The 23,358-nt window shown below is 42.7% G+C and overlaps 1 protein-coding gene across 2 annotated transcripts in view; it reads left to right on the top strand.

Annotated features, from left to right (window-relative positions):
* Positions 1–18,759: 18,759 nt before the first annotated feature.
* The window catches only part of SLC44A1 (solute carrier family 44 member 1), a gene marked incomplete at its 3' end in the record, with an annotated part of 61,609 nt that continues 57,010 nt past the window's right edge, over positions 18,760–23,358 (top strand). For both annotated transcript variants that reach the window (XM_084305538.1, XM_084305537.1), the window contains exon 1: positions 18,760–19,011. In XM_084305538.1, the coding sequence (XP_084161664.1) occupies positions 18,985–19,011 (27 nt within the window). In that variant the 5' untranslated portion in view covers positions 18,760–18,984. The remainder of the gene's footprint in view (positions 19,012–23,358) is intronic.

The following is a 23,358-nucleotide window of genomic DNA, read 5'->3' as shown; positions in this document are numbered from 1 at the left end:
CACTTTCACTGGAGCTCTCCATCAACAATTACAAAACAGTTTCTGCTTCTATCTTAGTACTTTTTTGGCTGCTTAGTTTACCACTGAACAACGAAGACTGTATATCAAGCCATCTATGTTGGAAAAGATTGATTTGATCAGAGATATATTTATACATTTAAAGACATCATTCTGTATTGGGCACATCTTTCTGGTCAGACAGATTAAATCTCAGGTGGATATTATGCAAGTAGCATTCCAGTGACAGGCAGGTAAGCTGATAAAATTGTTGTCCTTAATGTTCAAACGAGTTTGTATGCATGTGGAGAGAAGAAGAAAAAGTGGCTATGAAAGCAGGGGCAGTAATGCTAGATTATTTGTATAATAATAGTAGTAGTAGTAACAAGAGTAATAATAGTAATAATAGTAATAATAGGAAAACATGCTTTTTAGCCTGAAACAAATAGCACAAAATATTGAACACAGCTCTCAAGGACAGTTGTTTAGAAAAATATAAAAGATTTACTATGAAGTGAAATACCATACATTTCATTGTTAAGACACCTGTTAAATGTGATGATCTCTCCTAACTCCACAAAGTCACTATTTCAAAGAGCTAGGTTGACAGATGATTTTTTGGAAATCAGTGTAAAAATAACAGAGTCAAACCTGACCCACTCAGTTTAACTTTAGCAGCCAACATTAAACAGTGTAAAAACAAGAGTAAAGTATGCTAAAATCTCAAGGTCAGAGCTCCTTAAATATAAGTCATTTTGCTGTATATGCATCTGAAGACTTTGGTTGAGCCTCTTAGTACAAAGAATCATATAAAACCTTTCCTTTTCTGAAGAGTTAATGGTCAAAAACAAGGAAGATAAATGATTTGGAATGGAGAGAGGAGAAGCACACTTCTGAGTTCCAAACATTCTTTGTAGCCACTGTGCAGTACTGTCTTTGTGGATTGTTATGTGGTTAGAATCAGATTTATTAGAAGACAGAAAATCTGGTAGCAGATCATCTTCAGTCTGAATAGCTCTATATGAAAAGCCAGAGTATTGTTTGAAAAAACAATCAGATACCCAGTCCTCTGCTTTCACTGATGAAACAATTTCTGACACAGTCTGCCAGGAATAATAGCATCTAATAAACTAAGTGAAAACACAATCAAATTTATTATAACTGGGTCAGATTAGGCAATTTCAGTTTGATCATTCAGTGAAAATGATCCCTGCGTCCTGATCCACAAAACAAACTCAAATCAGAGACTAAATGTAGTGTTGTGCTAGCCACAGAAGCAAGTTCCTTGGTGATGAAAAAGTCCAGTCACATGCTGATGGATTATAAGTAGCATGTAAGTAGCACCCTGACAAGTTATACAACTCATGCTTCCAGCCAGCAGCTAGCCAAAAGCAGAGCGATCACTTTCCCTCTTCTGGAATCATTCCAATGTTACTTCAGATCTGGGAGTTGTCACAGGTGCTCCCACAGGTATAGGAGCTATATCATCTGAATACGCTACAGACAGACCTGCTTGATTGCTACACAGAAAACACATAGCAGAGAAAGATCTGTGGGAAAAAAAAAATCCCAACGTCCATACCAAATCCTCTCAGTAGAGCCTGGGAGAACATTAAAGGATTCTCGCCCTGTTCTTACACTTCCCCCTAAACTTCATGTTTTGGCTCGTATTAGAGAAAGAGAGCTGAGGTCTGGCCAAATATGACTCTTCACATGTTCTTATAAAATAGAACAAAGAGGAGAGAAATGCTGTGGTCTGTCTTTGTGGAAGGGCAGACTAATCACCAGTTCAAACCGGCCACTTTTTGCCCCTTTTGCACATATTGGTGTATTCATACAAGGGTATGGAGTGTGGCTTTCTTCTGCTGTAACGGCTTGGAGAGATGCCTCCTTTCTTTCGCAAACTGTAGTATATTCACACGCTTCGCTCAGTAGTTCAGCAATGGCACCCCTGCAGATAAAGAGAATGACTGGAGAATGTAAGATTTTCTCCATCCCTCTGGTTTCGCTAGCTGCATGCCAGTCCAGCACTGCTCTGCTTAACTAAACACATGCAGTTGATTTCTATGTGCTGACTTGCAAAAGCATTGCAAAATACAGGAAGGAGGGGAAAGGCAATGCTATTTTGCTGACTGGACAGAGAAGGAAGAGCCATCAGTTCTGCCAGTGAGAGCTACACCAATATGCCTGGCAACTAGAAGTTCACAGTGCAGTAAATCTGCTGTTAGTGGATTTCTCATTTTCAAGTTCTGTCATGTTAAGCAGCATGGTTTTCAGATGAACTAATTGAGCTAGCAGGAAGCAGGCAACATAGCAAAGACTTTGGCGGCTATTTGCAATAGGGTCCTTCCTGAGAAAAATTCCTTGTCGGGGAAGGCAGACTCAAGCTGTCTCTCTTGCTGGTATTGCAGAGTCAATTCCTTTTGTCCTGCCTTTCTGATAGTCATTTAATTGTGTTTTAAGTAAAGTCACCTCCTGGGGAGAAAAAAAATCCACAAAACATAGCAGCCTGTGGGGGATGATTTTTGCCAATAATCATCTCTGAAAAGTCATCAAAGGTTCTGAAGCATCCTATTGTTTTCAAAAACCCAGTAATAAAACAAAGTCTTGTATCACTATACCAAACCTCCCACCTTGTAAGAACAGCCAAAATATTGGGATATGAAAACTTTGTCATTGCAAAACTATTTTTAATACAGTAGTTAACAGCATTTCTGCTGACATCCAAATGCTGGGTGCTAAAAATATTTTCCGCCTTCATTCTAGAGCAGAATTCTGGTATGCACAAAGAAGTAGCTGCTGTCTTCTTTGAACACAGAACAGGTCTGACTTCTAAGGCTAGATGCTGAAAAAAAAAAAAAGCAGAATCCTAGGGCTGTGAGCTCTTTTATTCTAAATTAGATATGCAGTTACTGCAGCTCTGTGGCATATCAGGTCTTTGAATGTACAAATGGTAGGATGGCTATCTCACTGCACATTCCAAATGAGGGTCAGTAATATTTTTACAAATTGTACAAACACATTGACTACAGTGTTGTAAGGGACCCTTCTACCGTCTTGAAAATAAAGTATCATACCATCTGAATAGTAAAATGAGACTGATTTTTTTTTTTTTCTCACGTTAAGCAAAAATACTTATCGAGGGCACTTATTCCCATAGACAGCAGAAGCGGAATGACTGGATCCTCCAGAATTTCAGCCAAACAACTTGTCTTCAACAGCTGCCATATATGGCACAGTCAAAAATAAACATTGCTTCCATCTCAAATGTTTAAGGAGATGCTGTTTCTGATTCCCAACTACAGCCATGACCATAGTATATCATGAAGCACAGAGATTCCTGCCTTTCTCAGTGGAGAGAGGAGCAAATGCACTTTTAAGACTGTGAGGTTTTCTTTACTCTCAAGTTTTCTTTCTATACAACTCCCTCCCTGTCCACCACCACAACCAGTAGTGATGGCCAGGTGTACAAGCACAGAAGCTTTGCATTTGGTACCTTGATCAGAACATGTAGAAGTTTAATAGTGGGACACAATGTGAGCCTCAGGTTCCTGGCAAACAGAACTCTTGTTTGACATATTTGAGTTTAGATCTCATCTTTTACTATGTGTGTTTTGAATTTGGGTAAGGAACAATGCTGAACTTTTCTTGTGGCTTTTCTTAACATATGTCAAAGATTCCACTTTCACATTCAACAAAAACACTTTATTTTTGCTAAGGAAAATGAGGAAAAAAAAAATCAAAAGAATGGTAACAAGACATTTGAGTACAAAGACTCAAGGAAGGCAGAAAGAAAATATGAAATTGCTTGAATCACCACAGCAAACCAATTTCCTTCTGTTAAAAGCACTGAATTGTGCATACAGAATAATTCTCAGTGGTCTCAAGCCACAGAGTTGGTAGCAGCTTGAATCAGGTTTCAAGTTTGAGGACACTGAGACCTGGGAACATGGTTCAGAATATTATGAAGCCTGTGAAATGCAAAACAGGAGTTAGGTAATATCAGATTTTTTTTTTTTTTTATTTTTTTTTTTAGCACTTAAATTCCTCTCAAGGTCCAAAGATTTTGGTTCATAATCTTGAAATCTCACTCAGCCTCTGTGAACACTTGGAAGGAATTCTCATACTAGCAAATTCCTCCTGAACACTGCTACTACCATGACAACTATTTATTTGGAATGAAATGCATGGGGCGACAGATGTTCCTTCAACATCCATATGCTGAAATATTATGCTTCTTCATGGACAGGCAGAAACTTCACTGTTTGGACAAGCTTTACTCCCTCCTCCAGCCATCCTAGTGGAAAAATTACTCAAGAGTCTCTTGACTTGCAGTTTATAAGACTGCAAAATGTGGTAATTATAGAATTAAGGATGATGGTAATAATGATTTTTTCTGTACTGCATGACTGCCCTGGCACAGAACAGTTCCTAACCCTGCCTTTCAGCCAGTCATAAATGCAGATCTACCAGGAGAGGAAACAGCAGGGTTATTCCAGACCAGGAGACCCTGTTATCCCCATTTGTTTCTCCACTTGACCCACCCTTGCTATGGCCAAGGACAGAAGATACAGCAACTTCAAGATGAACTTATCAAAGTAGAAGCTGATTGGATCTAAAGCTACTTCATGTATCTTTATGTTTAACTTCTCTGCAGTGTACCTAGATTTTTTAAGTTTAATCTCTCTGTAAAATCACATTCCTGTTAAATGTGACTCCTGAGCATTCTCCATTGACAAAATGTGCTTGGAATTAAAACTATTATTTAAATGTTCTCCCTGTATTCTGTGACCTAAAGATTCAAACCAACCTAGAACGCTTTGCAGAAAGAGCTTAGCTCAAAAATATCCTGTGCTTTAGCATCAGTTTAGATTTTCACCAGTGTTAGCCAAAAGAACTAAGGGATTTGTTTGAGAGACACATGCCTCTTGAGGAAAAGCAGAAATATTATCCACAAAATTGAAAAGTTCCTTGGAATCAGGGTTGAGCCTCTGTTGACAGCAGACCAGCAAACCCAAACCTGAGGACTGAATTAATAGGAGAACCTGTCAAATCTGCCCACGTCTTGAATCCAGCATAATTTGAGTGACTCACCAGCTGCAGGACAGATTGCATCCTTGGGAGGGAGTCCTGCCTGTTGTTTCACAGGGCTCCCTCTGTCAGGACTTAACTCAGCTGCAGGGACAGAGATGAAGGAGTTTGTTAGCATTGAAAAAAAAAAAAAAAAAAAAAAAAAAAAAAAAAAAAATTCCCGCGTGGTTTAATAACGCCAATTGTGCCACCTAGTGACCAAGGAGGATTAACCTACAGTCAACGAAAGGCCCGGAGGCAGCTTGGCTCAGCTACACCGTGCCATAACCCATCAGCACCGAAGGCTCACCCAGGCAGCCTGCCTGCATGATGCTCAGAGCGTAAAAGGGAATGACTGCCTGCATGCTGCTCAGCAGTGCGTGGAGGAGATGGCTGTGCCAATGTATAGACACCCACTCTCAAGGTTCACCAGCACACACTTCAGCTGCTGATGACTCTAGACCTTGCCTTCAGGGAGCTCAGCAAGTGGGTTCAGCTATTGCCTGCACAGAAGCACAACACTGGCAGCGGGGATGAAGGCAGACACCAATGTCCTTTTCCAGTCCTTTGGCTGATGTGGGTGGTGATTCCAGCAGGATGTTCCTGTGTTTGGAATTCACATATGGAACCCTTGCAGAGTGAGGCTTCGCAGCACGGTTCTCCAGATGAACTGCCAGCAATCAGCACCGACTGTAAAGCCTGTTGGCCATTAATTTCCTAAATGGCATCTAGAGTCCTCTGAGCTGAGTTATACATGAAAAGGACACCAATTGCATCCAGTGACAATTCATCTGCTCCTCTCTGTCGAGGGCCTTGTGACCTTATTTTCATTGTCCTGTGCATGTGCCAAAGTTCCAGAAGGAGATGAAGTATTTAGCTAGGAAGTGTAGCCATGCCTGCTGTTATAAAGGAAAATGGCAAGTAGCATGGTGTTTAGAAAGGTGTTAAAACAACTGGCTTCCATGAATCTGCCTTGGAAGCATTCCTAGGACAGGCAGGTGCAAACTCCTTGCTATCTGCTGCACTTCGCAGTGCCTACCTACAGCAAAACACTCTTCAAGCTTTTGTGAAGGGGCAAGCAAATGGATAGAAAACTGCAGTTGAAAAAACAAGCTCTGTTTCTACACCTTGTTAAACTAAAGATGCAAAAAGCTGAGCTGCTTACAGGTCTGTATTACTAATTAATAAAGCCTGCAATTAATCATTAAATCATGGCAGGGCCAGAGCTGGAAATAGAATCCAGGCTTGCTATCTCCCTCTTCCTTGCAGAAACTAGTAGAGAATCCTTTGTCTCTGGGTAGTTGTGCATCTGCTTTATATCCTTAGTAACACTGCTATAGAAAAAGCTACTGGAATGGAAAGCTACAGGGCTTTCACTCTAGTCAGATGGTTTGTTCTTCCTCATACATCTGTAATTCTGTAATTTCCATTAGAATCGGTGGAACTACAACAAAGTGAGAGGAGTGTGCAGTCCAATGTCTACACAAATGACATGTTTCATACAGCCACTCAGCCTTGTCTTAGGAGAAGAAGGCAAGGTATTCAGGAAAGCCTTTCAACTGTACTTCAGCATAGCTAGCTTTAGCTGGTTTTACGGTTGGAGCTATAGTGTTTAAGCAGAGTTTTTTCAACTGTGAATGGAAAAAAAAGGAAGTAAAATAGAAAGTATTTACTTCCCCTGATGAATGGCAGACTTTGTCACAAAGCTATTCCTAAAATCTCTTGGAACCTCCTTCTGTACAGCACATATTTACCACTTGGAAACCAAGGCACCCAGGATTATCACAACGATGCTACAAAATAAATATATGCAAATCAACAGAAAGCCACTTGTTTTTTGTTTTTTTTTTTTTTTTTCTCTCCTCCATACTGTCATGTTAAACAGAAATGCTAAATTGTTGGTGATTAAGCCACGTATTAGAACAACTAAACACATCAAGATTCTGGTAGGAGAGAGAATGATGCCAGATTCCTGTTCCACAATACACATCTTTATCTTCCAGCTCCATCTGGTTTCTCAGCCTGCCCTGTTCTGTTCTGATCAGGGAATAAGAAAATCTAGTTACTGTTTGAAAGCAGAACCACTAAGGCAGCATTTGTTTCAATAACAAATTGGATTCAAAAAATAACATTGGGGAAAAAATGGAAAGTTGCATAGATACCAGAAGAGATCCGGGAAACATGTTTTTATCTCCTTCTAGGGAACTGAACACTGCATATGTTACTGAAGGCAGCAACTGTGTCTGAGGGGCACAGTGGAGAAGGGCGTTGAGATCTCTGACGTGTTAAATCTAGAAGGTTCAACACAGATGAGATACCTTACTGTTACGTCTGTACTGTTTCTTCATACAGATGTGTAGGCAGCTTTGTTTTTATGAACTATACTGGCCCTGCAAGCCCACTTGAAGACTGAAAATTCCAGGACTAGCCTGGATGTTCCCAGGTTGATACTGCAGATGATCCCTAAGTGACTAATGATTTTGGTTCTCCATCCAACTCCACCTCCTCAGGGTGTAGAACCAAAGGTCTGCTTTTCAGAGCTAATGCTAGATCTTGCATGTGTGTGTGGATGTTGAGGATGGTTTTTGTTTAAATAAAAGAAATCAGAATCAAAGCACAGAGGCCTCTGGAAAGCATATAGTGAAAAGTCTTGTATGCAGACAGCCAGCTTGAAATTCACTCTGCATCAGAACCAGAACTACAACATTTGTAGTTCTTTACATCGGAAGAGTCCCTAGGCCACAACTCAGAACTGGGTACAACTTTCCTACTCCAGACTAGTGAGGCACACTAGAATGGACACACAGGAATAAGAATTTATTTCCTTCCAGAATTCTTCTTTTTTTTTTCCTGACAGAGCACTCCTTTGCAGAAGTCACAGTCAGCTCTGGATAATGTGTCACTGACTTCAACAACAAAATACAAAACGTCTATTACCCTATCAAACACTGGTATTTATACCCACCTAGGATTTAACAGGGGAGAACAACTGCTGCAACACGTATTCATTCACACCCAGGTCAAAGAAAACACAGTAACAGCAGGAGCCAAAATCCTCTCTACCTGGAGTGAGAGCAGCTCTTCTGCTTCTTCTTTACCAGTGTATCATGTATGCCATTTAATGGCTTCTTGATGGCTCACAGAGCAAAACCTTCTCAGAGCAGTGTGCATCTGCACTATAAAGCAAATGTGGTCCCTTGTCCCACCTCATTAGCTGAGCTGGAGGTTATTTATTCCTCCAAGTCTGAGAAGAAGATATAGAAATATCACAGGAAAATACTCCACGGGAAAAATCCACCACAGAAGGGTTGTTTTGGAGAACCGGATGTGGTCAGCTCTCCTTCATAGGTTACCCTCCCCCATTAAAAAAGCTGGATCCACCCACTAGGGGATGATAGTTCCCTCTTCCCTTATCTAGCTACCAGCACTATGCAGCAGAACTGGTACTTTGGAGATGTGGAACTGGTGGCTCTGATCAGAAAAAAGCTTTGCAGTAGGATGACATTTACTCTACGAAAGCCCTAGAGGTTGAGCTGTTTGGCAAACATGATGGAATAAAAGCTGAAAAGCAGGGCAAGTCTCTCAATCATAACTGATGCTTTTGAAACTTCTACTTTGTCATCACTTTATAGCAATTGGATTCTTTTGCTGTTTTAAGAAATATTGCATAAGCAGCTTCTCGCTGAAAACCACAAGCTTTTTGAAACTGAAACGTCCTGTGGTAATGCATAAATTTTGCTGTAAATCTGTGAGAAGATAATTTTGATACCTGAAGTACAATGCCTGATCTATACTGGAGTCTGCCCTTTGTCACTAGCCCTAACATAACCAACTGTTCAGTGAGTAAGGCTTTCACTTGTAAAATGAGTAAACAGCAGGGGAATAGTCCCAACATCATCTGCAATACCTTAGTAATTAGCTGATCAGCTCATTAAGCAGCTTTTTTTTTAATATATTTTAAAAAGAAAAAATCTCAAATCTTTTTTATATTTTATAAAACTGCAGAACAAACAGCTACTAAAATCTGTAATTGTGGGATGGTCACCTTATACCACTGAAAAGGAGGTTTTATTGTGTTAAGTCCAATGTCTAACAAAAGTAGTCTGACAGTCAGAGAAACAGTGTTTTCTCTGTTCATGCACAAATCTTCTTGCCTTTTACAGGTTTCATTCATTCGTTGCTCCTGTTCCCAAACACAGACCTGCCATGCCCTCGGCCAGCTGTCTGCGTGGGGAAGCAGCGAGGGATCTGGCTGCTCCACAAGAGAAGGGGAACCTGTAGCTTTGTTACAGCTGGTGCTAGCAGGGACCTTACCAACAAGGTGCCAGGATGCAGAGCAGCACATCCAGGTCTGGATCAGGGCCAGAGAAGGTGGGCAGAGTCAGACACAATCCAGTGCTGAGGCAGTCCAACGTCATGCCTGGCAGAGAGCTGTCAAGCACTGACTGAGAGCTGCCACCTCTGCTGTGATGTTGCACAGGCAGGGCTTGGTGGTAAGGCCTCAGCATAAGAGCAGCCCCCAGGGGAGAGGAGTGGGAGGCCTTCTCTAGCTTTCTTCACAACAGTTCCTACCAGGGAGGGAGCAGACCTTGGGCTCCGACTGCTAAACTCAGTTCAGCCAACTCAACTCCCTGAAGGGGGTGCTCTCTGGGCCCTACATAATGAAAATCTGGAGCAAGCAAGGAGAGGATTCCTCACCCACTTTAAAATTTGCAAGAAGGCTTTTGGTAATTGGATATTACAAGCCACTACCTTGGATAGACTTGATGGATAGGCTCCACCTCTGTAAAATAAACAACCTTCCCGCAGCACTGTTAAAAATCCGCAGCAACACAAACAAAGACCCTTCTTCCATATTTAAATGTTTTCCATCTTTTGGCTTGAAAACTGTCTCGAGAAATCTCTGGAATTTGAAAGTGACGCGCTCTTCAGTCTAACCCTCACCAGAAATGGCTACAAGAGCACCCCTACCAGTCACCATACCCCACCCTAGGAGTTTTCCAAAGTAACATGAAAACTGGTAAAGCTGCAGTTTTTGTACCCAGCATCTGTTGAGGTCTACATGTAGCTGGCTGCTTGGTCAGGTTGCTGGAATCTAATAAGCAAGGTAAGAGGGACAGTGACAGAAGGAATAAAGAAAACCTCTTCAGTTCATTATTAACACTCATCCCACCTTCCCCTTGTGTTCTTTTGCCTGAGTCCCTTCACACTAATGTCTCATTTCTGTGTCATAATTGTACTTTCATTAGTACTGCAACAGAAGTTAAACACTTAGGCTTGTCTGCCACCTGTTCCAATGACACAGCGACATACCTGTTTCTCAGTGTCACCTGCTCAACAAGTGAAGCTTAGAGTATCTTCAAGTGAAGCTACAACATTTGGCCTGTCAGCCTGTTATCTGCAGGCAAACTATTCCTGCTTTTATTTTCAAAGTATTTTCTTCCCTGGAAACTTAAAAGTATTGCTAATGAAAGCGGTAATAGCAGGTAAACCTGATGCAGGTGACTAGCAGCCGGCACCTGAATGATACAAAGAGAAACCAGAATATTGTGGAGTACTGTTCAGTTAACCATTACAGGATGGGCAAATTAAAAAAATCCTATAGACAAAGTCTGGCTTCCCACACATTATAAAACAATTTACTCAGTGGATATTATTCACCCATTACTTTGCCAAATGAAACAAATGTAGCCAGAACAAAATAAAAAAAAATAATAATAAAACAAACAAACTAAACACATTGACTGATTGTGTTCCTGTAAAATACTTCTGAGTTTGAACGAACAATGAGAAAAAACTGTATCTCTGCTTATTCTGCAGGCTGTCCATAGCCTGCGGGTAATCAAAGACCTGGTAATCAGAGATAAAACTGCTGATAAGAAGAAATGCTTGAAGAATTTAATAGAAAATGCTCTTGTCAAGAATGATGTCAGCCATTATTCAATGTTTTTTCTTTATGCTTATATGACAGTGATTATTGCAGATGGGCAAGGATTTTTTTCCCCCCCACCCAAGCTTTTTGTGGCCTTGGACCCCACAGCTGTTAGTACGAGGCTGCATCAGCTACAGAAAGGCTGATATGTGTGCCTGCTGATAATCTGGTTCTATGGAAAACTCTCTCTATAGATGTAAAACTCTCTCCCGAGATTGCAGAGCATTCTTCTACAATTAATGATCTTACTGCCCTATATATTTTCTGTTACAGGCACAATGCTAGCAGTGTACAGGTGGTACAAACTATCAATGTAAGCTACTGGCCGATCTAGAAACAGAACTCAGCTTGCTTGACCACCAGACAATAATCTACTAAACCTCACACAATGCCAAAGTCCATTTTCTCATCCTCATTATTGGAGAATTATTATGACTAGACTGCCGTGCTTGTTGTTGCTTTAGTCCTGTTTTTTTTTTTTTTTTTTTTTTTTTTTTAATCCATCTTCCCCTTTTTCTTTTCATGACATATTTTTGTGTAGTAAGTTGATGGCACAAAACAAATACTGCAGATACAATCATCTTGATTTTTGTCAAAGTGCAGGTCAGCTTGCCCTGCACACAGTAAAAAGAGGCTTTTTTTTTTTTTTTCCACTGTAGTCCATGGTTCTATTATATGTTTGCAACTTGCAAAAGCCAGTCTTTTCCACGCTGTATTGTTGAGAAGAAAGGGTGTTAAAGTAATTACCGAATTGATTATACATCCACTGCAGTGCACAGTAGATGTCAGGAATTGAATGTATCCCATTTGTGTCACTGTAGCATGTTGTCACCTTGACCATAGCCCTTTGCAGCCTACACAGTCCAATACAGAAAGGAAAATGACTTTAAAAGAAGCATAGACCTGGTGGAACAAAGCAACGGAAATATGTGGAATCTGAACTCCAAGAGAGATTTATCCAGGCATTTAATTGAAGGGGATAAGTTTAAGGTTTTGCAAATGTCATTGGAAATGATACAAGGTGGGAAAATTAATGTAGCACTGGGTCAGATATTCCAACATTCTTATGAACGCTAACAGGCTTTCACTAAGCAAAGCACTTAGTTATGAGCTTAAAGGTAAGCACGTCGACAGTACTGTGGACTTTTGTGGTACTATTACAGTTAAACGCATTTTGCCAAACGAAGGCCTCAATTCTTAATAACCACAGAATGACTTCTCAAACTGTTAACAAGTATTGTTCTAGAAAAACAAGTGCTGTTATGCTACAGTAATCGCTGAAATGCCATTACTCCAGGAACTGCAGAGGAAAATAGATACGCTCTTCCTTTGATACGGGTGCTGTCAGAACACATTAAATCCATTATTCCCATAGGTAACAGAGGTATGCAGCTAAATTCTCTCCTGAAACAACAACAGAGATTCTCACCTATCAGATTCATAATATTGCCATTGTCTTCTACAGAGCTCAGCGGAAGTGAATTAAATAACGAAATGCACACTTCACACCTGTCCTCAGCCAGCAGAAGCCTGGCTCAGAGGTCACGGGCAGTGCAATATCTGATACTGCTGAACAGATGCAACCTGGAGGCATATATATATTGCTCACAGCATCATACAGCTGTCCAGGACCGGGAAGGATGAAAGTCCTTAAGACAGGTCACACTAGCTCTATCCCTTTCAAAGGTTATTTGCTTAAAGAAGCAATCTGAATTTATTTTTTTTTTTTTCATTTCAGGAAAAAAGTTGAGATTCTCAGGAGCCGATGGGTGCACAGAACTTCTGAAAGTCTCCGTACTTAGTTTGAGGCAGAACAATTAACCTCACCCTCGATTTTCCGACATCCTTATGAGCACTTACAGGCAAAAGCACTTAATAAGCAAAGCACTTTGTTTTGAGCTCAAAGATAAGTACGTCTGCATTTGTAGGAAATGTAAATTAAGAACCTCAATTTCAAATAGATCTTGATTCCTCGTTACTTATATTTGTACTTATTTTAATTGGAATGGGAGAACTGTATAAAAATAAATTGCTTTTCAAATTGTTGATACCCTCATTTTAAAGGTGAACGTGAGTGATACAGAGAACACCACAAATGAGTTTCTTCAGATAGCCAGTCACAACAACCAGGTTGGGGCCTTTAAAACCCAGCCTAGAGCAAAAACTCCATGTGCAAATCATGGAGAAGCCCTTTGCATCTTTTGTTAGCTGTCACTGCCAGCTGCACTGGTTGTATATGTGTTCTGCCATCTACAGTATGGAGCTGAATTAGGCCAAGCCCTGTGACAGTCCCATCTCTCTAACCACCTTGCTGGTAGAACTCACCCTCAAAGTTTCAAATCCAGGACTCGCACACAGATTACCCATCAGTCTTTTGATCTCTGTTGGTGTCTGTTCACCTACAGTACATCTGTAAGTGTTTGTGTCAATGGTAAAGCACCAAGTTTGGTCTTAAGTCTGCACCTGAATTGAATGCCAGCTCTGAAGGTGACACTGACATCCTCCACAGCCAATTGTCTAGAGCAGTGTCGTAGAACTGTGGAGTCGAGGAATGGCTTGTGTTGGAAAGGACCTTAAAGATCACCCTGTTCCATCCCCCCTGCCATGGGCAGGGACACCTCCCACCAGACCAGGTTGCCCAAAGCCCCATCCAGCCTGGCCTTGAACACTTCCAGAGAGGGGGCATCCACAATCTAGCAACTTCTGCTTGGCCACTACTACAGCTAATGTAAAGTCCACCACAGCTTAAGACATTACTATATAGCAATGTCTCCATCTGTCCTTCCCTCTCACACAAAGTACTACACAGAAAGCCTGAGTTACACAACACACCGAATATTGCCTTGTCTCCTTTCTTGTCTTACTCTGAGAGTAAGCTGAATATTCCTTGATGAATGCTTTCTTGCATGACATTAAGGAGTGCAGAGTGGAGCAGAACCTCCCTTCATACCACCTTCCATAAGAAAACAAATGACAGGTCCCTTTAGCATAGATTTTGTTTTCTTTATTTTATGCAGTAACTTTCCTCCAAGAGATTTACTGCAGCAGTAAAGAGATTTGTAGCAGGCAGTGCTCCATCTGTAGTCGTACATCCTCAGTGTGAGAGCCATAATTCTCCTAGAGCGAAATGACAAGAGATTGTAATGGCTAATCATGTATTATGATGATACTGCCTCCGCTGGAAGAATTGTGCTTGGCGTTCCGTGTCTCCTTGGGGCAACACAAAACTTTCTCACAAAGCTGAAACAAATAACATTTTTCTGGTTACTACTGTGACAACAGTCGGACATCTCTCCTTCCCCACCGTGCATCAGCACCATCCCAGCTCCTGTGAAGAACATTTTATGAAGAGCGAATTTCTCGGTGGGTTGGATGCTGGATATGGAACATTTCAGCTACAAATTGCCAGCGTGATTCCAGCTCAGGTTGATAATGATATAAATGTCTGGCAGATGTTTTGCTTGCACGAAATGATCTATTCATACAGTTCTTCATGCACAGGTGTCCAATATCAGAATGAAATCCAACAGGTTTTACATTGTGCAAAGCAACATATTTTAATATAGAAAAGATATTTTACTTTCATCATACCATCTATGGACTACTGTAGGCTGAGAGCAGATGCTTACAAAGGCATTTTGCCAACACACAAAAATATTTTTCTTCTAATGAGTCTTAAATTTTTTGGATAGCCACCAATAGACAGCCCCTCTGCTGTACACTTCTGACCTCGTACCAAATTCTTACATCTCCTAGACTACAGTAGACCAAAAACTTGATTCAGAATTGGGGAAGGAAAATTTCACCCTCCTGATTAATTCTGAAAACTTTCTGTTGCTCTTTCTCTTTCCCTGGAGTCTCTGGTTCTCAAATTGAAACAGACTGAACCTGATCAATTTATGGGACTACAGCAAAAAGTAGAATCACAGCAGGTTTTCTGAGCTTCCCAGTAAGTTCATTGAATTATCTGTTCTTTTGTGGTCTGAAAGGTAGCAAGAAGAAAATCTTAGCTCTAACCTGAGAGCTCAGTGTTACTGAGCAGTATATAACTTCTCTTGGTCAGAGGTGAAAAATTCTGCAAGAATCCCATCATTCTAACTGCAAAGTGGGATACCTCAAATGCTTTTGCCATGACTAACACCTAACCAACAGGACCTTGAGTGTACAAACTGCAGCTCTCAAGATACAGCTTCATTTCTCTGCTCCATAACTGGCGTCCTGTGTGACTTAACACAAACACACGTGCTTTAATTCCTAGCAGTAAACAAGGATAAAAGCACATTTAACTCTTCAAGAAGATAACCAGTTTCAGGTGGCTTCTTAAATATAGAAGATAACGTGGCCTCAAAAACCTGAGTGGGGGAACGGGTTTTATCACCACATTGCTCAGAGACATACTACTTGCAGTGTGTTTACTGGAATGCCTTCTTACACTGTACTTCCATTAGTGTTCTGAAATGAGCAGGATCACTCTTAAATGCTGCACAGACAGACTTGTATAAAGGAAGACAGCTAGCTTGTTCACAGGGCAGATTATGAAGGGAATGTGTGTTTTTCTATATTAAAACAGATTAAAACAAACAATCAAACAAACAAAAACAAATATTGAGGCTAGGCACAGCACAGAGGATAGGATTTTTAAAAACACAGAGTTGTTGCCAAGCATTCATGCATGCAAATTCAGTGGTAGGTGGAAGAAGTAAGTGTAATGATAACAAGCAGAGTTTGTCTTTTAGAAGAGGGAGGGGAACACGCAGACTGTGACAACACCTTGCTGCTGCAGTACTCGATATTTAGACTGCATGGTATAACTCTTACCTTCCTTAAACAACCAGGGCAGATCTGGACCTCCTTTTGATTAAGCAGTTAGCCCAATACTGAGCCTGCCTGAAAACTCCATCCTAACATGCTTATTTTGGAACATATACAACAAATTTCAATTTTATCTAGTGCTATTTGACAGGCATGTCTCCTGTTAATTTGTAATAGAAGCTAAGGATTTTATTTTATTTTATTTTTTGTTTACCTTTGTAAAATACTTAAGTGTTTAAACATGGGGGCCCAAGGTCAGGATCTTACATCTCGTGAGAAAAGGTAAATATTGTCACATATTTCACACCTTCTGGAATGTTTCCTTACCTTCTTTTTTGTTCCCCCTCCCCCTCCCTACATTTCCTAGAGTGGAAGCAGTCTGGATATAAGCTACAATTTATTTAACTCAAGTACCAAAGCTATTTTGTCATTTTAGGGCCTTCTCTGTGGTGCTCCCTTTCGGAATATCAGATGGTACTTCAGAAACTCTAACCTGTCATTCTGAGTCTAGCAATGAAATGAAAACAGAGATGAAGCTCATCCTTCTTAGCTGAAGGGAGAAGGGCAGATTCAAATCTGCCACAGAAAAAGACCTAGATTCTTATTAACTCTAAATCTGGGCAGTCAGATTTACACTGTAACAGCTTGCAATGTAAAGATACCTTAGAGCAGATTATAATCAATTTCAGAAAGAAATCCATAAAACATGACTCAAAAAAAGGTACTTAGGCATATGCTTAAAGTTCAACTTATGTATTACTGAATTAAGATTCAGCAATCCCCCTTTCTTTACCTTCCAGTTTATTCCTGAAATACTAATCTGAATAAATACAAAAGCAAATGCAAACATGAATAAGAAAGAACCTTTTAACTCTTCTTCTCCTTTGTGTGACTAGCCAAAGAAAGCAGAGCTGAACTAAGGAAAGCCAGACTTCTATTGCTGCTGCTGCATCCCTGTCAAAAATGCAACTAATTTCCTCAGGGCAGAAGCACAGATAAGGGCAATTACTCTGCTGATTACTTCTAAGGCTCGGATTTGTCCAATTGCTTCCCACAGTTGTCACATACTTACACTAAACCCCAGTTACCTATGCGACAGCTGGTATGTCTTTACAAGCTTTTACATAAATGCTCTTCCAGCCACTGAAGGCCCAGGATTCTTTAATCACTACAAATCTACCATTCCCCCTACGCAGAGCTTTTGACTATTGGCAAGAAAGAGCCCACAAACGTGGGGGGCAGAGCCTGTGTTTAATCCATTACCATCCTCTGATAATCGTGCTGAATGTGTGAAGTCTGTAACTAGAAAGCAGAAGGCGGTATTTAATTATAATGACAACACTTGGATGAAACACAAGGACTAATAAAAAAAAAAAAAAAAAAAAAAAAAAAGGTCTATTTAACAAACTGACTAAATCACTTCTATGGCACTCTCATCTTCCTGCTGTTACTGAAGCAAATGGAAAAGCAGTGCTCGGACAAAGGTCAATTTTACAAACGGCAATACTGCGGAACAGAGAAACTGAAGTGACATGTCCCACGACAGACAAGAAATGTCTAGGGGTTTCTTGTTACCTGTTCCTGTGTCAGCCACAAAAGGAACATGCCTCCTAGAGCATGTTCTTGCAGAACAGTTCTTTGATGGTCATGCTTTCAAATACAACAGAAATATTTGGGTAGAATCTGGCAGAGCAATCAACAATAATGTCAGGGTGTGTACAAGTGGTAAAAAAGATATTTTAGCCCAAGTGTTAGAAAGTCCAAAGTGAAGATGGTGAAAGTGATGTTATTTGCCATTGAGGAAGAGCTAAAAAAGACGTATGATTCACAACTCACCCACATGCCAGTTTTAGTTCTATTTTGGAAGCCTCCTAAACTAGACTCCTTCTCTAGTCACAAGGCCTCTTTTGCCTGATTCTGCCTGTCAAAGGATCACTTTAAGCTGAAATCAATATGGTGTTATTCCTACTCACGGATAGTCTTATTGTACTGATTGAATTAAACCCGCTGAAAAGATTCAGCAAAACGTTTTAAAATTTGGAGTCACTTAATGCATTCAGGCCATCTCTGGGCCACATAAACTCATCTTTTGAGGGGCTGTGAGCTTCCAAGGGGAACGCCGTTTCATCCTGAGGAAACCTGTCGCCTTTGTTGCCAGTAATAACTACATGATGTTACCTGGCTCAGAAGCTTTCAGGCACTAGCTAACTGTGTGGCTTACAGAAGTGGTCCAGCCTACACTTGAAGCCTGATTTTACGTGTTATCAATACATCAAACATTGTCCTGATGTGGTTTGCATTGCCTTTATGTGGTTCGCACGGTTCTGGTGTGGTTTGCGTTGCCCTAATGTGGTTCGTATGGTCCTGATGTGGTTCACAATTGCCCTGAGGTGCTTTGCATTGTGCTGATGTGGCTCCCACCATCCTCACGCGGTTTGTGCTGCCCTAGCGTGCCCCCAAGCCCACCTCCCCCCAGCCCCACGGGGGCAGGCACTGCACAACAACCAGCCCCAACGTGGGGTGCCTGGGGGAGGACCACAGCCAGCTGCACAGCCACATGGCAATCAGCTGCTGCAACACAGGGATGAAGCACACGCACATCTCCTGCCACCACTAATGGGGACTGGTGGCACCCGAGGAGACGAGGGGCAGAGCGAGAGTGAAAGGAGGGGGCGGGGGGGGAGAGAGAGAGGCGAGGCCTGGCCCAGCCCCATGCAGGCCGCGCCGTGCCCGCTGTTGCCATGGCAACAGCGCGGCCGGGCAGACGAGCCTGCGCCACCGGAAGCCGCCGGCCGCGCGGGAAGCGGAGGCGGGGCCGGCGGCTGGCGCAGGTACCCCCCGCGCTGCGGCGCGCTGGCCACGCCCCCTCCCCACGAAACCACGCCCATCTCCCCACAAAGCCCCGCCCACCCTCCCTCAAAGCCCCGCCCCTCACCCGCGGCCCCGCCGCCGCCGCCGCCTCCGAGGGGGGCGCCGCGGCGGAGCCGGAGCCGTGCCCGCGCCCGTGCCCGCGCCCCGCGCCCGCGCCCCGCCGACACCGGCACCGGTACCGGCACCAACACCAGCAGCACCACACCGAGCACCGCCGAGCACCACCGCCCCGGGGCGGGCCGCGCCGCCGGGTGGATGCCCAGCGCCTGCCCGCCGCCGCCTGGCGCCTAGCGGGCACCGCCATGGGCTGCTGCAGCTCCGCCGCGCAGGTGAGCGCCTCGCCCCCAAATCCCCTCAACCCCAAATCCGCTCAGCCCCATTAACCCCGTGTCCCCGTCTCCCCCCGCTGAGCCCCTTCCCAGCCCCTCGCTGTTCATTTATTTAAGATTTCCCCCCCCCCCAAAAAAAAAAAAAACAGGCTCCGGGGGGGACCGGCCGTGCCCTGCCGAGCGCGGTGTCCCCTCGGCGGTGTCGCTTCTGGTGTGGCCGGATCCGGCTTCCCTCCTTCCTCCCCCCCTTCCCTTTCCCAGCTTCGAGGGGGGAAAAGTCCGCCCGCTGTCCCAGATGACTCATCACGGGGATGACTTTTTGCCAGCCAGCCCTTCGGGCAGGGGCTTTCTTCCCCTTTCCTGCTGTTTATTTTTTTTTTAATCATTTTATTATTATTAATTATTATTTATATTTTTTTAACGAGTCCTTCCCGTGCAAAGCGCTGCAGAGAGCTGTCCGGTGCACGTCCTCCCCTGCACAGCAGCGCTGCGAGAGAGGCAGGCGATGAGCCCAGGGGGTAAAAGGGGTCTGAATTGCGGTGTGTGGGGGGGATGTTTCATCCCCCCCCCAAGCTGCAAGGAGGGGATTTGGGAGCTGCCAGGCCACTGCAGCAGGCTGCCGGGGGTGCCCGTGGGGTCGGTGCTCGCAGCAGGGCTGCACACAGCTGTCAGGAGCGGCGCGAGTGGAGCCGGTGCAGACTTGGAGCACCGCGAGCGAGTTTGGTGTTTGCAAGCGATTTTGTTTCCAAGTCCTCTCCCCCAGCCTTGTTCTCCGCGATTTACGCCCAGGTTGCTTTTCCTAAGTGTTTAACAAGCCCCTTTTTGGGTCTTCTGCGTGAATCTGAATTGCCGTCCCCCTGTTCTGTGCTGCCCTTAAATGAAGCAGCAGGCTTGTTTGGGGGGTAGCGCTACGCCAAAAGCAGGAGAAACAGAGGATCAGAGGTTTTCACTGTCTGTCCTGTTCAGAGGCTTCGTGTAACTGATCTTGTTTTCCAGTGAAATTTGCTCTCCCCTTCCAGATCTCGTGATGTTAATAGTATGCTGCCGAACCTTTCATTTGCTTTCCCTGTGTGTGGCAAGACGTGGTACAGTAATTGACCCTAGCATCCCGTATATGTAACTGAGCTATAAACAATGGTTGGCTGTTTAATTCCTAAACCGTGAGCAATTGTGCGTTTCCTCGGGAAATCCAAATCAAAGGGTGGTTGCTGAATATTTTACCAGCAACAGTTTCGTCTGGCATATTGTTTGCAGAAATCGCTCTACCAACACTGCATTACAGTCTAACGTCTGTCTTCTCCTCCCTTTATCATTAACAATAGAGGTTGGCTTCCTCATCTAGCCTTGCCTTTTTATTTTCCCCTTTCCTTGTTTCCTCTGAAGCTTTCCTTGAGCAGGATTCCACCAGACGTTCCTTCATGTTGCCTCACTTCTTATTTCTACCTGTTTAGCTTCATCTTGTCCTTTGATGATCATCACGATTCTTCACCCTCATTCCTTATGACTTTATCAAGTTGATTTCTCATTAAGTTTATTCTTCAGCTCCCTAGCCTGTTTGATCTTCATCTGCTAATCCCCGTTTTTGTTTCTGAGAGAGGTGATTACTTCTGTTGTGACTTTGCCAGCCATTTTCTTGTTTAGTTACTGCATCTCCCAAGTCCTTTCTCATGACTGCCACCTCCTCATCTCATTTACGTTACTGCACATACCTGTGACTGGTTGTAGAGCCAGGTGGATTTCTTTAACGTCTTCTTCCTGTCTTATATTTCATACTCAATTGCCTGTTTTTTTTTTGTTTGTTTGTTTGTTTTGTTTTGTTTTGTTTTTTCCAATTCATTTCACCAGTTCCTTTGCTTTGCAAGCTGTCAGGAGCTCTGCCTTAGGCTTTTTCCTGTATCTCTTTCCCTGCAGAATCTAAAGGCTTCCAAGAAAACATGATTGGAATTGGCATGTTTACCTTTGGATTCTCGTGTTTGCTTGAGCCTGGCCCCAAAGTCCCATTCATTCAATTTTAACTCCCAATGTGTGTTTTTTTACCTTTTCCTGGCATCATATTCCCTACCTGATTTTATTCACAGTTACTGTCCTTCATTTGTAAAACTGACAGTCAGCTCTAGTCTGCTTTCCTTCTTTTCCAAACTCTTGGAACATGAAATCTGAATCCGTTGTTGTACATTCTTTCCTCTTTCTTCATACTAAGTTCTTCCAATGCTATTTGTGTGCAGAGCTGCAATTTACTTCATTAAGCTCTCTACATACTCCTCCTGGCCAAGTTCAGAGGCTTCCCCTCATTTCTTCCCCTCCCTGGCCTCTGTGGCTTTTGGTATTGCCAATAATTCTCTGTGTCTTGATGTTGTATTCTTGCAGAGCTTCTGTGATACTGTCCTGTTGTTACTCTTCAAATATGTTCAGACTGTTATTTTCTCTTCCCTGCAGCTGTGTGTGTGTGTATTTCCAGTTGTTTTCTGTTTTTTTCCTTGACAAATCAATTAAACATTTGTGATCTGAATCATGCACTTGAAAAATATCTGCATCATTATTTAAAAACCTGTGTTTAAAAAAAATCACACTCTTAAAAGCACACGACAAGAATAGAGCATGGTTGCTGTAAATCCCTAGATTTTTTATATATCATATTCTTTATGGAATCATGGAATGGTTTGGGCTGGAAGGGACCTTAAAGATCACCCAGTTCCAACCCCCCGCCATGGGCAGGGACACCTCCCACCAGTCCAGGTTGCCCAAAGCCCCATCCAGCCTGGCCTTGAGCACCTCCAGGGGTGGGGCATCCACAGCTTCTCTGGGCAGCCTGTGCCAGGGCCTCACCGTCCTCTGAGGGAAGAATTTCTTCCTAGTGTCTAATCTAAATCTCCCCTCTTTTAGTTTAAAGCCATTGCTCCTTGTCCTATCACTACACCCCCTGACAAAAAGTCCCTTTCCAGCTTTCCCTCCCCAGCTTTCCCATAGGCCCCCTTTAGGTACTGGAAGGCTGCTGTAAGGTCTGCCTGGAGCCTTCTCTTCTCCAGGCCCCTAATCCCTCAGCCTGTCTTCATAGGAGAGGTGCTCCAGCCCTCTGATCATCCTCTTGGCTTTCCTCTGAACTCGTTCTAATAGGTTTAGTTTCACTGAAGTAGAAAATTCAAGTTTGTAGTTGAGTAGCAATATTCTCTTTACTTTCTTTCTGGTCTTCTCCTTCACCACTGGTGTTTTCTGCTGTCTCATTGTATTAGTCCATGATAAATTGGATTTACAGAAGGTACTGTAAGTGTTCATCATTCCCATCTCATCATAATGTCAGGCTCTGCTGTAAATCTGTTTGACTGAAGTAATCCATACAGGTGTTTTTTAAGCAAGCAACCTTCCTTTAATTGGGATTGCTCCACTGGTCTGGTATATAGCACAGCTCCACAAAGTTAGCATTGTTATACATGGGAGTCAGAAAATCATAGTTTATGAAATGGAACAAGTTGTGGGAAGAAGTGGACCTTCTCAGACTACTTTTTCGTGGAGTAGTTGTGATACAGAATCTTTTCTCCATTCCTGCTCTTCTGTAGATGAATTGAAGAGGCTGACTGTAGTAGTTCCAAGGTATTTGCTTTGGCATGCTGTTATACGACAAAGACAACTTATCAGGGTCTTGCTGTTTGTGTTGGGTCTGGGAAATAACTGTATTGTTTTTTGTTGTTGTTTTAACCCTTACACCTTTCTGTGCTATAAGCTTAATCCAAGATCTTTGTGAAAGGAACTTCAAATCTTGAGTTCCTTCAAAACTGGAGGTGCAAGTGGGGTGAACAAAGCACTTGATATTCTTGATGGTTTTATTGGTGGCCTTGGTCAAAAGAGCTTTCCATTGTAAAAGGAGGAGAAGACATCATCCATTAACTTTCCGTTAAGCACCTGCTATCAAAGCATCACAGAATAAATGTAGAATTCCTTGCTTTTTAAGTATTTTCATAGTTCTGGTGACATTTAAGTCTCCTGTGAGGTGCTACGTATAATACCTATCATTAATTGCACTTCACCCATAGCTTTGTCAGAGGTTCTTGCCCTCAAATTTCTGCATATAAGGGGCACCAAACCATGCCTGTTTCATTGTGGACATGGATATGATGAAGGAAGAAGACCAGTTGTATAACAACGTTGACGGGCAGAAGCAGAATGAGTTGTGAGTTCTGCTTTCACCAGCTATAAGGTTTAGTTTCCCTTTCAACACCTTGACACCAGATGAAGCCTCTGGCAAGCAGTATGAAGGATGAAGCATACAAGCAGGATTGAGAACAGAATAAATCAGTCAGGCACCTCATGGCGCTCTTTACTTTTTTCTTTTTTTTTTTTCTGCTGTATTTC

The sequence above is a fragment of the Netta rufina genome (assembly GCF_964035555.1).
Source record: "Netta rufina genome assembly, chromosome: Z".
NCBI classification, from domain to species: domain Eukaryota; kingdom Metazoa; phylum Chordata; class Aves; order Anseriformes; family Anatidae; genus Netta; species Netta rufina.
Note: the sequence above shows the minus strand (reverse complement) of the source record. Positions and strands in the feature narration are given on the sequence as shown.